This window comes from Varanus komodoensis, unplaced genomic scaffold, assembly GCF_004798865.1.
Source record: "Varanus komodoensis strain SLA01 unplaced genomic scaffold, ASM479886v1 scaffold28, whole genome shotgun sequence".
NCBI lineage: Eukaryota > Metazoa > Chordata > Lepidosauria > Squamata > Varanidae > Varanus > Varanus komodoensis.
In genome coordinates this window covers 379,748-396,344 of record NW_025335727.1, presented here as the reverse complement: position 1 = coordinate 396,344, position 16,597 = coordinate 379,748, and the positions used below count along the sequence as shown (strand labels likewise).

The 16,597-nt window shown below is 46.0% G+C and overlaps 1 protein-coding gene across 1 annotated transcript in view; it reads right to left on the bottom strand.

Annotated features, from left to right (window-relative positions):
• Nucleotides 1–6,095: 6,095 nt before the first annotated feature.
• PSMD2 (proteasome 26S subunit ubiquitin receptor, non-ATPase 2) overlaps nt 6,096–16,597 on the bottom strand; it is a 29,839-nt gene continuing 19,337 nt past the window's right edge. The window contains exons 14-21 of the mRNA XM_044434466.1: nt 15,320–15,421; nt 15,083–15,228; nt 12,804–12,887; nt 11,096–11,264; nt 10,332–10,426; nt 9,618–9,744; nt 8,485–8,603; nt 6,096–8,216 (exon numbers count right to left, since the gene is read on the bottom strand). Coding sequence (XP_044290401.1) covers nt 8,034–8,216; nt 8,485–8,603; nt 9,618–9,744; nt 10,332–10,426; nt 11,096–11,264; nt 12,804–12,887; nt 15,083–15,228; nt 15,320–15,421 — 1,025 coding nt within the window. The 3' untranslated portion in view covers nt 6,096–8,033. The remainder of the gene's footprint in view (nt 8,217–8,484; nt 8,604–9,617; nt 9,745–10,331; nt 10,427–11,095; nt 11,265–12,803; nt 12,888–15,082; nt 15,229–15,319; nt 15,422–16,597) is intronic.

Genomic DNA, 16,597 nt, shown 5'->3' with positions numbered 1-16,597 from the left:
CAGCACGACCATTTCCGGAGCCGCTCCGAAGGGAGGGGCGGGGCGAAAGGGGGGAGGGGGAGGAGGAGGAGGAGGAGAAAGGGGGCAGGCCGGTCACGGGGCGAGGGCGGGCGGGGTGCGAGAGGGAGGGGCCAGGGAAGGGCGGGGCTGGCCTGAAGTCGCTCTGGAGGAGGCTGCCCCGTCACGTGACCCCGACGGGCGCCGGAATGGCGGCGCAGGGGAAGGCGGGAGGCGGTCAGGTGACCGACCTCTCCCGGCTTTTGGGGAGTTCTCGGCCATGCGATTGCCCACGAGGGACTCGCGCTGGAGTCACGTGCACCGATGGAACTTCCGCTTCCTTCCCCTTCCCTTCCCCTTCCCCTTCCCTACCACGCCGTTCGGAAGCGCTGGCGCCCGCGCAGGGAGGCCGGAGTGACACGTGTTGGCCGGGAAGAGGGGGAGGAGTAAAGTGCCGTGGCGGCCGGCGCCCGCCCTCGGCCCGAGCGGGGCCCTTCCGCGCGGCGGGGGTGTGCGCCTGGGCCAGGGCGCATAGAAGGCACGCTGCTCCCTCCTGCACTAACCCGAAGGCAACCTTGACAGTCGGCATGGGACAGAAAAGTTCGTCTGTCTTATGGGCATGTCGTGGTGTTCTCTTCTCTCCACTGCTATTGTGGAGGGGCAGAAGGGGCAGCTGAGTGAATGTCATTTGAGGCAGGAGGAACCGCTGAATGAAAGCATCTTGCTTGGATGGCAACAGAGCGTTAGCATTTGAAGTTCAAGCTCCTTTAAGATTAGATGTTAGAGTGCCTGTATGGCTACCCCTGCAGTGTCTCAGAAAACCAGCTGAACCAGAGCGTGGCAGCAAGGAGTTTAGCTGTGGGAATATCTTAAGGATAGCTACATCAGTTCATTCCTGGGTATTATTCACATGTTTGGCGATTACCTTTAAAGCTGTCAATTGCTTCAGTTTCTCTTGTTGCAGCCTTCCTGCAGGGAAAGAGTGGCAGAGGCACTGCTGCTTGGGACCCAGGGTCACTTCTGGCCCAGTACATCCATTTATCTAGTTCTTTCCCAGCTTTGCACTGTCTGGGAAGGATGTTTAAATTCCATCAGGCACTTGACCTGCTGTTCTCAGGATTTCTTTGTGGTGCTTTACCCAAATCCAGAACTACTAAGCAAAATAAAGGTCATCCTGTTAGCTACCAAGATTAAAGCTTCCCCAACATTGCACCCTATGGATGTTCTAAATTCCATGTTTTTATCAGCCATATAGCCAATGTGCACAGATGGTGTTCTCCAGATACTTTAAACTAAACTGGCTTGGGGAAGTGACTATCATGAAGGATTAAATAAATAGCACATTCTGAAAAATCAATAGCATTGTTATTTATGGATGCACCGAAGGCCTTTGGCAATGCTAATTGGCAATTTATGAAGCAACAACTAGTCCAAATGGAGTTTGGTGAAAAATTCATTAATGCGATATTAAGCATCTATCAAAAACAGTCTGCTAAGGATCATAATTAATGGAGAATTTACACATACTACAGACATACAAAAAAGCACAAGACAAGGATGCCCTTTATCACCACTGCTGTTTATATTGATCTTAGAAGTGTTAAACAAATATTAGAGATGATATGGATATTAAAGGCACTAGAATCAGAGATGAAAGCTATAAATTGCAAGCATTTGCAGATGACTTAGTTTTTATAATTGAGGAACCTTTGGTAACTAAACTTCTACAAAGGACTGAAGAATATGGTGATGTTACTGCGATGAAAATAAACAGATAAGACGAAATTGTTAGTAAAAAAATCTTACACTGGAGCAGAGAAAAACTCTGGTGGAACAAGTAGATCTTCAAATTGTTAAAAAGGTTAAATATTTGGGAATTTTTCTTACAGCTAAGTGCACTACATTGAAAGAAGACAATTATGATAAACTAAGGAAATGAAGAGTGACTTGGAAAAATGGGCTAATTTGCAATTATCTTTGTTGGGAAGAATAGTGTTAGTCAAAATGAATATATTACCGAAGCTTTTGCTTTTATTCCAAATGATTCCCATAAAAATTGATAATTTTTTTGATGATTTAAATATCCAAATCTCGAGATTTATATGGGAAAAGAAAAAATCAAGGATTAAATTAAAAATGTTACAGGAGGCTAAAGGGAACGGGGATGTTGGTCTTCCCGATTGGATGTTGTATTATCAAGCTTCTGTTTTAACGTGGCTAAAAGAATGGGTAACTTTAAGAAACAAGAGAATCTTGTATCTTGAAGGGCATGATTTGCAAATGGTTGGCATGCTTATATGTGGTATGAAAAGTGTAAGGCACATGGTTGTTTTTTAAATCATTATATTAGGAAATCATTAATGTCAGTGTGGGAAAAGTTAAAGATAAAACTATACTAAATTACCAAGATGGCTCTCACCTATGGAAGCTCTTGTATATCCAAATGCGTTGAATTTTGATACGATTGTGAGATATGATATTTTAGATAATGATGGAGGATTGAAATTGAATCAAGAAATACAGGCACAAGGAATTAATATTTCTTGGTGGCACAAGGTTCAAATGCAATCAAGATATGCTAAAGACTATAGAATGTGGGGCTTCTATAAGGAGTTAACAGCATTTGACCACATGATTTTTCAAATTAGATGAGAAAATGATTAAAAGATTGTATAATTTTCTACTAGATAAGAGAATGGAAGATGAACAGGTTAAAGAAACTGATAACGTGGGCACAAAATTTTGGATATAATATTGAGTTAGAGAAATGGCAAAAGCTGTGGGAAAGAAATATTAAAGTAACATTAGCAACTTCATACAAAGAAAACCTGTATAAAATGTTTTATAGATGGTATTTGCCGCCAAACAGGTTAGCTAAGATGTTCTCAAATATGTCAAATGAATGTTGGAAATGTAAACACAAACCGGGTACTTTTTATCATATGTGGTGGACCTGCGAGAAGGCAAAAAAGTATTGGATTAAAATACACAAATGGCTTGAGGAAATGTTACAAAAATCTCTAACATTTAAACCTGAAGTTTTCTTATTATGCATTATACTTGATGATCTTAACAAACAAGCAATGTATTTGACTCTACATGTAACTACGGTGGCGAGGATTGCATTTGCCCAACATTGGATGAAGAGCCACCTACTGATGAACTGATTCTAAAAAAGATCTTGGATTGTGCAGAAATGGACAGATTGACTGTGTCTCTGAAGGAGAAAGAAGATACAGACTTCTATCAAACCTAGGACTCTTTTTATCATTGGCTTGAGAAACAGGACTATGCATAGATTCAAATATGTTTATAGTTTAATATAAAAAGAAAAAAAATTGGGGGGCTGACCCAGCAGGTCCGATGTTCTTGATGACTGATGTTTTTAGGGGGGTTTTTTGATAGGTTTATTAATATTAAGAATAAAACTTGTTCGGAAAAAAAGGATTAACTAAATAAAGCACTAGCCTCAATATGGTGTGGAGATCTGAGAGTGTCAGAGAGGCCGAGACCTGTACGCCTTGGTGGCCCCACTGTCTCACTAGGTTGCTCTCAAGATCACCCAAGCTGGAATGCTCAAAGCTGAGACACCAGACTAAGATGCCTCAGGAGTAATGATCGCAACAGCAGAACAGAATGGATCTCCTACTCAGGATGGGAGCGGGGTGGACCCTGAAGTCTAGCAGTGGTAGTCAGAGGCAACACTGGTGAAGAACACTTTCACAGATGCTGGCAGGGGCACTCAAGCTAACTCTGGTTAGTGCTGCATAGAAGGTGCTGGCAAAGATAGGACACTTCCGAATACTCTTTCCTTGTAAATTCTATGATGAAACAATTCAAAATGGTACATCCAATTTGCAGTAAAATAGAAGTGGGATGTAGTCTGTAACTTTGATTAAAATACAGGTTTGTATTTGTCTCTGTCCATTTATTCATGTTTATTGCCCTGATTCACCTTTGAAATGACAGTTTGCTTGTATGTTTTTTAGTGTCATAATCTTCAGTGTTGTCTTTTGATATTTGATAGAACTGTGTCTTTCATGATGCCTTTAGTCACTTCAGGCTTCCTTGTGAGGGCAGATCAGCTAAAAATACAGTGATGAGGATATAAACCATGATGCACTTTCCCTTGTAGATGTTGAAAGGTTTTTTGTAAAATCAAAGTGGGCATAGTTTGAATTTCAGAAAGCAAGATTATCCTACTAAAGATGGCTGCTAAATTACACTGCTCACCTATATCTTTTGCATGCTGCTTTTGATCGGATGTAGCAGTGGACGAATCTAGTTGTCAGGAGATGCCTCAGAAACATGTACTGGTCATTAGTCAATGGACAAGATAATTGCTTATGTTAGCTTACATTAACACGTATAAATTCTCTGCAGCTGTGACTTCACAGCACGACCATCTGAAAAAAGCATGAGTATGTGAATTGATTGAAACCTGTCTTTCTTTCCAATGTGATGCTGCTTCTTCACCAGTCTAATACTCAAGTCAGGAGGGTGTGTTGCTCTTTTTCATAGAGATGACTCACCAATTAAGTCTGTGAAATGGCTGTGTTCCTCCCCGGAACAAGCCTTGCTTCCCCATTACATCCACAAAGCCTGGCCCTTGAGTCAGATAAGATAAGATAATCTCAGGTCCCTGAAAAAACTTAATGCCCAACATGTTCCATACAGAACTTTTCTCTCTCTCTTGCTGTTTGCAACACACATGGTTCATTTCAGTTGTAGCTATATTAACAAGTCTGACTGAGGCCCGGGTTGGGAATAAATTCAGTTCCTCCAAAAGATGTTTGAGGCCTTTGTTTGTTGGAGCTTTTGCTGCCAAATGTTGCATTATGCTTTCTTTAAGCATGGCAACCCCTCTGGCTTTGCTCAATGTCACTCGCTTCAGCTCTGCTCAGTTACAAGGATTTGATGTTGTGCAACTAACTACTTACAGTTGAACTGAAGGCAGGACCCACCATTCCTGGTCAGTTCAGCTTGTCTTTTCATTTTTAATGTTTCTAATCTTTAAAGGCAACTGCTTAAGAGATCTGGTCCCTGCTAGACTCTGGATGTACAATCCTAAACACAGCATCACAAGAAAGTCACACTGAGTTCAGTCAAACTTAGTTGCAGACAAATGGGTATAAAATTGGGGACCTGCACCCACAATTCCTTTCTGTGTGACCTCTCCCCTACACTGGAACTACTGAAATCAGAACCCCATTCCTCACCCAGATAAAGGCCTGGGTGAGCTCAATTAAAGAGAGAACATGACATGCATTTTAACTATTTTCTGAAGCTAAAGAAAGGGTTAGCTGGGGAAATTTGATAAACTGATTCCTAGTAGGTAACACTCAAATGTTAATTTTCAAGCTTCATTTTTATTTTTGGGACTGTAGCAGCAATACAGTCCTTGCCATTTCCTTCAAACTGTACTTCTAAGTTTTGAGCCTTAAGGAGTGCAGTTGTATAATGGTTGACACTACAAAGGGTTCCTAAACCCTGGCATGGGGCACCTCCCTTCACTGATGTAAGAAAAGAGAAGTTATACAATCTCAGGCCATATGGTAAATGGTATTATGTTTGAGGCCCTGAACCTAGAAACAGAGAATGAAGTCACACAAGTCTCTGCGTGGCTAGATATGGATGACTAACTTGCAAACTCCAACTGTACACAATATCTTTAAAAAAATATCCCTGTTGGTAAGATATCTGATAATGAAGTAAAGGAACAATCTGGCTATCTGAATGCCACAAGAGTGGGTGGCGACAGCAAAAACTGGTCCAGTTTGTACTACTACAGGCACATGAAGATTTACTGAAACCTGAAAAGTAACCACAGCCTTCAAAAAACATTCGATTTAGTATTGCTCCCTAAATCAGGGACCTGGAAGCACAGCTCCTCAAGCCTCCATGGATGCTGCCAGGGTGCAGGGCTTAGCCTTCAGGCCATGTTCCTGGTGGAAAGCCCTGTTACCACTTATCCCAGATTGGAGGTAGCAACAGAGGTGCAAGCAGCAGAGGACATGGAGTGTTGCAAAACAATTTGTTCCTTGCAGCTGTATTCTGTAAACAGTATTTCCTTGATGAAGGCTTAAAACACACAGAAATGGCAGGAATGTTTTTTATTCCACACATGATTTGTGCCTTTCTAATCTGCATCATTATTTGGATGTAGTACCATCCAACAGGTTTGCCAACACAGACCAAAGGCTGAAACGCCAGTGTTTTCAAACTGTATTTATACAACACTACAAGCTGCATCAGCAATACACACTGACAGCAGGTGAACGGTTATATAATTGTTTCGCAGCTGCACCACTTCAGACTGCTAGTGGAGAAATTTCCTGAAATACAACTCTGATTATACAAAACATGCACTTTGGGAAGAAAAGCTGTTGTGTAACCTCTCCAATACAAAAGCAGCTTAATTAGTAGTTAGAGGAATGGGGCAGGAAGGAGATCTTACTTATGTATTGCTCTTAGACGGGTTGGAAGAGCTACCTTTTAATTCAGGATGTAATGTGGCAGCTCCCCCCGCCCCAGAAAAACCCAGAAGAACTGTAGTGAGCAAAACAAATGTGAGAAAACATGTCAAAGTGTGCTGAGACTAGATGCTGAATTGCCATAGCCCAAGAGGGCCATGTTACAAAGTCTCAGACGTCAGAGGGCCGAACACACAGTAAAGGACCACACCAACATTTTGCACCCGTATCATGGTTGCGATGTGCAGATGCCTGCAGCAGTAGGAACCATGGTTTACTTCTTTTACAAAATCACCCTCTCGATATGCCACCATGCACCATCTTGCCTTAAGCAACTGCCAGTTCTCTCCTCCAGGTACAGGCTGGACTCAGCTAGGCCGTATTCCTTGACATCTGTATTGCTGATGCTGGTAGAGGCTGATACAGAGTCAACCCTTCTAACCCTACTAAGGGCTTTTGGTTCCTAATCCTAAAGGTGGTTTCATTTTTTAAAATGTGGAATGTTGTAGGGTTATATCCTACACAATACTGCAAAATCCAAAGAGCTAGTCAATACGTTCAGGCTTGGCAACCCTGCTGTAGCCCAACACATGTGGACAGAAGCCCTTCTTTGAAGGGCAAATCCATTCTGACAGCATTCTGTTCCTGTTGTCTCATCTTTTTGCCAGAACTTAGCAAGTTTCTTCTGAGCTTCTATCCAATATACACTGGGCTGCTGCAGTGCCCTACCCCTGCTGTAGTATTTTCTTCTCTCGTTTCTTCTACTGACTTGGTTCCAAATCATTTCCTGTGGCTGAAAATGCAGTTCCCCTGTTCTATTCATGTTTACCAAATACTGCTAACTTCATTTCCCCAAGCAAAAAATCAAACCAGCTGAGCAATTAGTCTGTTGTCGCATCCTTCCCAGGCATTGCTCAATCTCATTGCTGGCCAGGAAGAATCTGGCAATATTCTATGCATTAATGCTGCGTGATAAAGCAGCTGTAACAGAATGATTTCTCCAGCATTCTTCCATTTTGAGAGACCTGTGCTTGACATCAGGTTAGTCATTATGCTAATTATACGGATTGTGTTTGAAATCAAAGGGAGCAGAGACTTGGAATCTTTGATGCCCTGCCTGTGCCTTCCACAAAGCCTTCACTGCTTCATCTATCAGACACAGGACAGATCCTCTACTAAAGATCCTTAAACTGTAAAGAAACCAAGCAAATCAGGCCCTCCATTTAGTCAACAATAAACCCAGCTACATACATCACTTGGTAACTGTCTAAGTTGCAGTTTTATCTGCAAGGCCACAGGGAACACTTTCTGCGAGAGTAAGTGCCAGGCAGTTTACAGTCTACCCACAGAACCAGAAATCCTTTGCACTGATTGTCTGTGCTCTTCTGAGCCCTCTATCTACAGATCAGGCAGAAAGCCAGGCTCACTCCAAAGTCAGTTTATTTCTCCAGGACGAACTCTTTTCGTAACAAAAACGCGGAGGAGACTACTCCCTCTCACAGTGCCATCGCTCATTCCCTCCCACTCCCACCCCCACCCCCACCCCCACACAGCTCAGGAAATTTAGACATCATAGTTGGGATTTTTACGCAGAATAACAAAGCCTTCCAGGATAGGGGTGACTGGTATGTGCTCCTCTGTGGCCAGCTCTGCCCGCTCGCCATGGGCCAGCAGCACTGGCGTTGTGTGAGTCTGGAAGCCTGTGATGGTCTTTGGCTTGCCGGCCTGGCCCACCACGTCGACTGCCTGATGAAGACACCAGAGATTAAAGGCAGTCAACAGTCGGGGGTTCAGCTTCACCGACCCATCAAGCCCAGGACTTCTTGCAAGAAGCAAAAGAACCGAACAGCCCCTTCGCCTCATTCTCGTCAGGGCGATCCATAACAAGCCATGAATCTCTGAAACAGCCAACCCCCAACATCCAGCAGGATTCCTGAAGTAAGGCAGGAGAATCCCCCACCCTCCACCCCCGAGTCTAGCTTCCCAGTCCCTTATATATTCCCAGTCTGCTTACCTGCCCCACTCGCACAGACACTGGCAAGGGGCGCAACTCCTCGTCGAAGGTCACTAGCATGCGGGGCTGCATGGCAGCCACAAGGCCGTACAGCACATAGTGGGACTTCCCCAGAATAACTGGAAGGAGAAGGAAGACACAAGTTCAGGGCTTATGAGGACTGTGCCCATAGGGAGGTGCCTCGTCGTGCTTCCGATCTGCACAAGAAAGTCCGTTCGCCACTGTGAGGCAAGGCTAAAAGCTTCGGACAAATGGCTTGGGGCACTGTTTCTCACCAATCCTATCCCATGACTAAATCATCCTTTTAATACACAGCAGAAGACTACTGGATTGCCCTTAACTCTGCTGGGGGATGCTGGGAGTTGTAGGCCAACACATACGGAGAGCACCAGGGTAGTGAAGGCTGCATTAAACAGATAAATGGAGCGAATGCACAGTTTCACAGAATCAGAGAGTTGGAAGGGGCCCATTAGGCCACTGGGTTCAACCCCTGCTCAGTGCAAGCTCTTCTCATCAAAAGACCCAGAAGCATGAGATACTGTTGTCTCCCGGAAGCGGCTCTTCCTGCATTTTGCCGCATGGCGATTTAATGCCCCATACTCAGATGGCACAAGGAGTATGTCATTTATGCCCAGTTTGCCATGTGCAAGTATAGAATGTGAAGCTGGCCCTGGGGCTCCCCGTACCTAGGCCCAGAATCCTATAAGGAACTGACTTTATGAAGCCAGTTCAATGGATCCATCTAGCTTGACCACTGTAAGCCCTGAGCAATCCAGGATCTCGGGCAGAGGTCTCGCCCAGCCTTTCAGAAGACCAGGAGGTGCTGGGGAAACCTTGTACGCAGAGGTTCCCCCACCCCCTGCACTCTTCTGGATCCACAGAGGGAACACAGTCTAGAAGGAAGCCCTGAGAACTCCTCTACCAGCCCTCAGTGCAGTGGGTACCAGTAAGGCAGCAACCAGAGCAATTGTGGCTATAAATCGGGGAAGAAAATCAACACATGTGTACTGCCCCCAGACCTTTCACGATGGCCCTCGCTTCCAGTCACAGGCACAAAAGGGGAAGCAGCACCAATCCCCAAGAACAGCCAGTCCTGGTCTGCCATAAATGATGCTCCAGGAAGCAGTACTTACTATTACGCACATCCAGGAAGGACACGAGCACTGTCAAGAGGCCCGCCACAGCCACCTGGCTCATGAGCTGCCTATCGCTGTGGTAAGGACAGAGGGTGAGTGTCCCTTTCCCCAGGTGCGTCAGGCCCTGCAAAGCAAGCGGAGACGAGACGAGTACTGCCTGCAGCACCCTTGGACAGTGGCTGAAGGATGAGGGTGGGGGAGCAACCGTCTGTAAGTCCAGCCAACTGGCACACCACAAGCCGTTCCACAAATGACCCACACCGCTTAGCTATGTGGACCCCAACACGACACTCTGGGGCCCTCCAGTGAAAAGCCTCCCTCTCTACCCCCTCAAAAAAAGAATTTAAGAACAAAATGGAAGACGTTAGGGTGGGCTTCTCTCTCTCCTCTTCTTGCCTCACCCTTGCCCTTTCTTTCCCCTCTACCCTTTCGGCTTCTCTCTCCTTCCCAGCTTCTCCCTGCCCATTCCTTTCCCCTTTAGCTCACTTCTGACTGGCCACTCCCTCTGCGGGAGCCATTTTGCGGCAGCGCCCAGAGCAGTTTCTCACATCCCCAGATGTGCCCACAGTTGCAAAATGGCTGAGGAACACCCGTGCCACTCACTCACAGGGGGAGTTGCCACACGGTGTGAACGCCGACATGCTTAACCTCTCTAAGCGCAGTCATGCCTTTTGCGTTTCACTTGGGGAAGAGGGCAGGCGGCACTGTTACCTGAGCCAACCGCACCATGAAGAGGTTATTGGGATCCTTGGCGTGATACTGTGCGAGCTGCCTCAGCATTGCTGCCAGACGGGCATTATTGGTACCTGCAAGGGAAAGAAGGGAGGGATCAGCAGGCAGTCAAGCCAGAGCCAAAAGGCTGCGCTCCCGCTTGAGTCCTGGGGGAAGCTGCAGTCTTTTTTTCCAGGGGAAACCTCCTACTCCATAAAATGTGAGAAGTGTGTAAAAGGCTTGCTGGGAGTCTGCCCCCGAATCTCAAATGCAGCCAAGCCCAAAAGGCTTTTGCTTGGTTGCTGCATGGCTTTAACTCACACTAAAGAAGAGGGTAAGCTCTGAAGCAGATGTTGAGAATCACTTTACAAGCCAGGAGCACTGGGGCTTGTCTGTTGCAAATGCTTTGCACACAAACGATCCAAGGTTCAGTCCTCGGGGCCTCCAGGTAAGGCTGGGAAAGAATCTTGCTGGCAGCCCCGGAAAGTCAGTGCCTGTCAGTGTTGACAATGCTGGACTAGGACTGCAGAGCTGGAAGAGAGGTACTCAGGCTGCTTAGTCCAACCCCTGCTCAGGGCGTCCAAGGCCTCTGCTCCCTCATGTATGTTCTATCTTGTAAACTTCCTGGGAAATGATCAATTCTGCTTTGTCAACACCAGAATGGTGCCTTGAGGGCCTTTAGAAAGCCTTTTAACACCTACTGGCAGCGACTCCCTATTCAGCGGGCTGCACCGGCCCTCTCCCGAGGCTCTGGGCTTGCTTACCACTGCCCACCATGCCCATGGCAAAGATAGAGTTGTAGGACACTTCTGGGTCAGCATCATGGGAAAACTTGCTGAGGGTGTCAAGGATGTTGAGGCGGGGGTTAGAGACCGAAATGAGAGCCAGGGCTAGGGGCACAGCTCGGCGAAGCGTGGGTTCACCATACCGCAACTGCAGGAGGAGGAAAAAAGGAAAGGATAGACACCGAGGGAACCCACTGAAAACAGCTCTGCACACTCTGGGACACTATCAACCACCCACCCTGGGCAAAAATTCAGCCCTAATACTAGGACTGTCCCAGTTGCAGCGGGAGTCAAAATATATTCCACCTCAAAGTACTCTGGGGAGAAGCTTCTAAAGTTTGCTTCTGCAAGATTAAAATCAACTTCCAGAGCATGTTCTCAGTGGTTGCTTTAAAATACAGAAAGTCCTGCTGGAAGAGATGTGTCTGACATCCCAGACTGCTACCCTCAAGAAGGAGTTAAAGATGTATCACTTCCAACTAATCCCAGGTAAGTTTTATTTAATATGCTTTTCCCCCTACTCTAAATTTGAATTGCTGTTGGTTTTAATCCCCCATAAACCTTCCAGAGCCTATGGGAACAGGGAGGTATATAGAAATCAAAATACATTAAAAAATATCCTCAGAGAACATCTATCAACTTCTAGGGCAATTGAAAGTAAGCAATCTTTTGACCTGTTGGAGTCAACCTAGAATTCTCTCTGCAGACCACAGGAAAGCCACACAAACACACAAAGCAGCACACCCCCTCAGCTTATCAGGTAGGAAACAAATCTTAGCCAACCCTAAAACAGCTGATTTTAGCTCCAGAGCTTTGTAGTTTGAAATGATAGCCCTAATCCAAAAAATCCTCAGAAATTAAGTTAATTCAGGATCACTGTAAACCCCCTGAATATATCTGGCAAATGGTGCTCCCTGCATATTTGGGGCTGGGGAGGTGACAGGATCAGTTTTCCTTGGTTCAGGTCACCTTCACTTCTTGGTGGTGCAGCTGAGTGGAGACCACCTGACAAGCACAGGGAGGGCGTGAGCGGCAACATGGATCAGGACCAAGTCATCTTTTGGGCCACATAAATGAAGAGCTTGGGGCTTGCAGGAAACAGCAAATGAGTTCAGACAAATCTTCACTGTGCTCCCCAGGCCCAAAATGCTCCCTCAGCATACAGCCCTTCAAATTCAAAATTCCGTCCTAAGTAAGACCTACCACAAATTAGCTGTAGCACAAAAGGATTTCAGTCCTGTTTACATGGGATATATTCCTACCTCACAAGAATTTCCAGGGATCTGACTTGCCCTGTGCTATTGATCCAAGGCTGATCAAGCCAAAGGCTCTCCTAATTACCATGCTGGAGTATAAGAAAGAATCTAATCCCAAACTAGTTTATAATCCTGGAGAATTTTTTTTTATGCCAACCTTAAATCTAAAGCTCTTTGAAAGAGAAAGCAGCTTTCAAATCCAGCCAATGAACTTGACTAGCAAGTTTATTAATTCATTGTCATCCTAGTCATTTTGTTAACCATTCACAGAGCTTTGGCTATGGGGCAGTATAAAAATGAAATAAACAAACTATCTCATCTGAATAAATCGTTCAAATGATGGCCCCAGTGGATTACATAAATCATTGCAGTTAAATACATGTCCCAGGGGCCAATAACCCCCCCTCTCACCCCCCCCTTTTCTTACTTACCAGGTGACCAAAAGTGCGCAATGCCATCTCAGCTCCGATCTCCTCCCCCATGGCGATCAGCGCGATTCCCAGCACTGCTACTCCCTACAGCAGGAGAGAAAGATACTGACACCACATGGACATCTTGTGACATGGATGAAACACCATTCCCAGAAAACAAAGTGTGGCTTCTCAGCTATTTGGGCAGGGCCATATCAGGAAGAGAGGAGAGACTTCCAGGGAATAGTCCCCCACCCTCCCCAAAGCCAACCCTCTGTATTCTGTCAAGCAAGCTCTGATTCTTTGCTGCTCATTATTTTAGACCAGGACCCTGCTTATGCTGTAATTTATCTGGACAAGCAAAGATAAGTGAGAAACTCCAAAAACTTAAAACTTTTTATCCTTTATGCTTACATGAGGAATATCCAATGAAGTTTATGATTCCCAGGGCAAGATGGCTGAAAGGGACAAGATTTCAGCACCCACCCAATTCTTTTACCATCCCCATGATTAACAGAATCAAAATACGGGACTGTACCACCAGTCAAATATTAGCAATTCATTCCTGGTAATATTTTGTAGAAGGGACGTAACTTAGGCTACCGCGCATACTTTGTGCACAGAAACTCTCTGGCACTTCCTGAGCTGGGAAAGGCTGCTGCCTGAAACCCTGGAGACTGAAATACTCATAGACCAAGGGCAGAATTCCATTTCAAAGATGCACTTAGGGGTCATTTTCCAAGGGAGCCAGGCCAAAGGCAAATAATAGGGGAAGCTGACATACGAAAGATATCAGTATAGTGTAACATAACATAGTGTATGCCAGTAACAAAGCCTCGGGAGAGGCATTTCTACCATTCTGAATGGGGAAAAATGAGAGCCAGTGCGCTGCAGTGGTTAAGAGCACTGGACTCAGGTGATCTGGGCCCTATAGTCCCTGCCCAGCTATGGAGCCAACCGGGTAACTTTGGGCCAGTCACAGACTCTCAGCCCAACCTACCTCACAGGGTTGTTGCTGTGGGCATAAGACTGAGAGCAGGAAGGGGAGAATTACGTGAGCTGGGTTGAGTTCTTTAAAAAAAGAAAAAGGCAGGGTATATATAAATAATAAATAAACAAAAAGACTACACAAAAGCAAGGAAACAAGCAGAAGACTGGTGACTGGGGTTCAGGAGTAAGCAGGGGAAAGGGAGGCAGAAGAAGGGGGCATCATTATCTGGGGAACCCTAGAGCAGCAGACTGGAACCCCAGGAGGGCTGGCTCTGCCCCAAGCCTAAGGCCTCCCACCACTGCTGGAGACAATCCTGAGCTAGAAGGCCTATTGGCCCGACCTGGCATTTTCCCATGAGCAGGACCAATTCTTGCCAAACATTCCATGGAGCCAAGAATGCTTCCACACGAACTGCCTTCCAGTAAAACTTTGCTCCATGATTCTGCAAGTGACAACCACCCTACTGCTGACCTCAATATAACCAAATTTCATTGTAAGTCTGACTTTTGCCTTTTCCAATGTAAGTATAAATACAGCATTAACTATGCATTAATAAAATGATTCATTATTGTACTAAAAAACATTGAGGGCTCCTTCAGCTCCTGGATGAAGTCCAGATCAGAACTGTTTGACTATACATGTTTACAGAACACTGTCCTACAAGTGAATAGTTGCTGATACTTAAGAAACAATCCAACTAACTAGACTGCTTCATATGGAGCGAAGCTTTAAGTTAATGTTTAAAATAATTAACTTTTATCCAGTAACAGTGCCCAACGGGTCCATTCACCAAATTCTTTTGTACACTCAGGTTATCAACCCGCAACACCAATGCCAGCAAGATACATGCAAGCTGCACCACTTGTCTAAGTTCACAGAATCCAGCTGTTCTTGCAGCAGAATTTGGGTTCGTTTGCACTACAGAAAATAAAGTGCAGCCAGTACTGAAAGCAGCCTGCCTGGGGAGCAGGATGGCTCTTGCCCTTCCAACACTCAGCCACATGACTGCAGGTCTGCTGCCTTATGCTGGATCAAACCAACTGCCCATCAACCTTGGTGCTGACCGCACTGAATGGCTGTGCCCCCGCCACCACCCAGGTCTCGGCCAGGGAAGGTCTTTCCCATCACATCCTGTTTGATTCCTTTAGCTAGAGATTTCAGGGAGGAAAACTGGGCGCTTCCGCATGCATGGCCCTATCACTGAGTTACAGTCTCTGCCCATCAGCAGTAGCCCACCTCCCACAGCAGAGAGAGAGAAAGAGTAAAAAGGACATCCTGCCTATTGCTGCACCTGCAGCCCCCGGCCTACCTGGTGGGCCCCCATGTCAGCAGGTGTTTCCTTCTTCTCCTTGTCTTTCTTCTCCTTCTTCTCTTTCTCCTCCTCCTTCTCTTTGGAATCAAAATGCTCACTGCAGATATGGAGGAGCTGTTGCACCTTCAGCACATTGCCAGACCCTGGAGGAAGGACACTGGGCATGAGTGAAATGGGCCTTTGATGCCCAACTCCCAGCACAAGCACCTGGAAGAAAGAGGAGCTCAGACTGACCTGCATAGGCACAGATGTCCACCAAGGTGTTGGCAAAGCTGCGGAACGGCTCCGAAACGACCTGCAGGGCTGCCAGGATTGCTTCAATGGCCTCGCCCTTGCCTGTGAGAAACAGAGGCGCACCATCACAACAGCAGCTACAGACTAGCTCAGGTTAGTGACTTGGGATTTGGGTAGCCAAAAGCGGAAAGGTCTACACATCCATCGCCCAACACATGGAAGCAAAAGCAGCAGAGAATCTTCAGTCACCTTACAGAACAGCAAGTTCCTTATGGCGTCAACTTGTATGGAGGAAGCAGACTCTGGTCCATCCATGTTTATGCCATAAACTGTTAAGTCATCAAGTCTAACAAGACTTTGCTTTTTTTTTCTTTTTTCGCTGCAGCAAACTAGCACAGCTACTCCTTCGGACATTAAGCAAGATTCTCTAGCATGTGACACACCCAACGCAAAGCAGCACCCAAAGCATCCTCCACCGGCTCAGTGTTTGCAAGCCGCTTCTGGCCCCTGTCTGCAACTGCTCCAAAAGACTAGGCGGGCCTTCTTCCTCCTGGTGTCCTCCAGATGTTTCAGGCTTGAACTCCCAGAATTCCTGACCACCAGTCGTGCTGGCTGGAACCGACAGACTCAAGCTGAACATATCTGGAGGTCACCATACAGGCAGTCCCGGAGTTATGAACAACCCATACTTATGAATGAAGTGCCATAAAGCCTATTAATCAAAAAAAATACTGCAGGAAATTGTCATCGTCACCCTAGAAAGGGAAAGGGAAAGGGTAGAGAAGGATGCCTCCAAAGCACGCCTTCCTGCCCCACCCATCCAGAAGGGCAATCTCTCTGGCCTCTCCGTCCTGCAAAGAGGCAGCACTGCTGAGTTTGGGCACAGGCGAGGGGGTACAGTCATTTGCAGCTTTTTCATTTGCACCGGGAATATGGAAGGCCAACTATATGTAATGACTTACATACAAATTTGACTTAAAGACAAATGTCCATTTTCTCAGGAATGAAATTCATTTGTAACCCAGGGACTGCCTGTACTTTTTTGCTAGCTTTAAACCAGGTTTATGCACAATTTTTTTGGGGGGGGGAGGGGGAGCAATTCATTAAAAGTGATTGGGGGCAGTGTTTTAAGAGGCCCCTGCATGTGTGCTCGCAGGTGAGAAGGGGAAGAGAATTCTGTTTCCTTCTTCGTGGATGGGGGAGGGAAGTAGAGCAATCTGTCACTAGAACAGGGAGCGCGGAAGTGCTTATGCGATAGAGCAAAATTGCTCCCAGCCT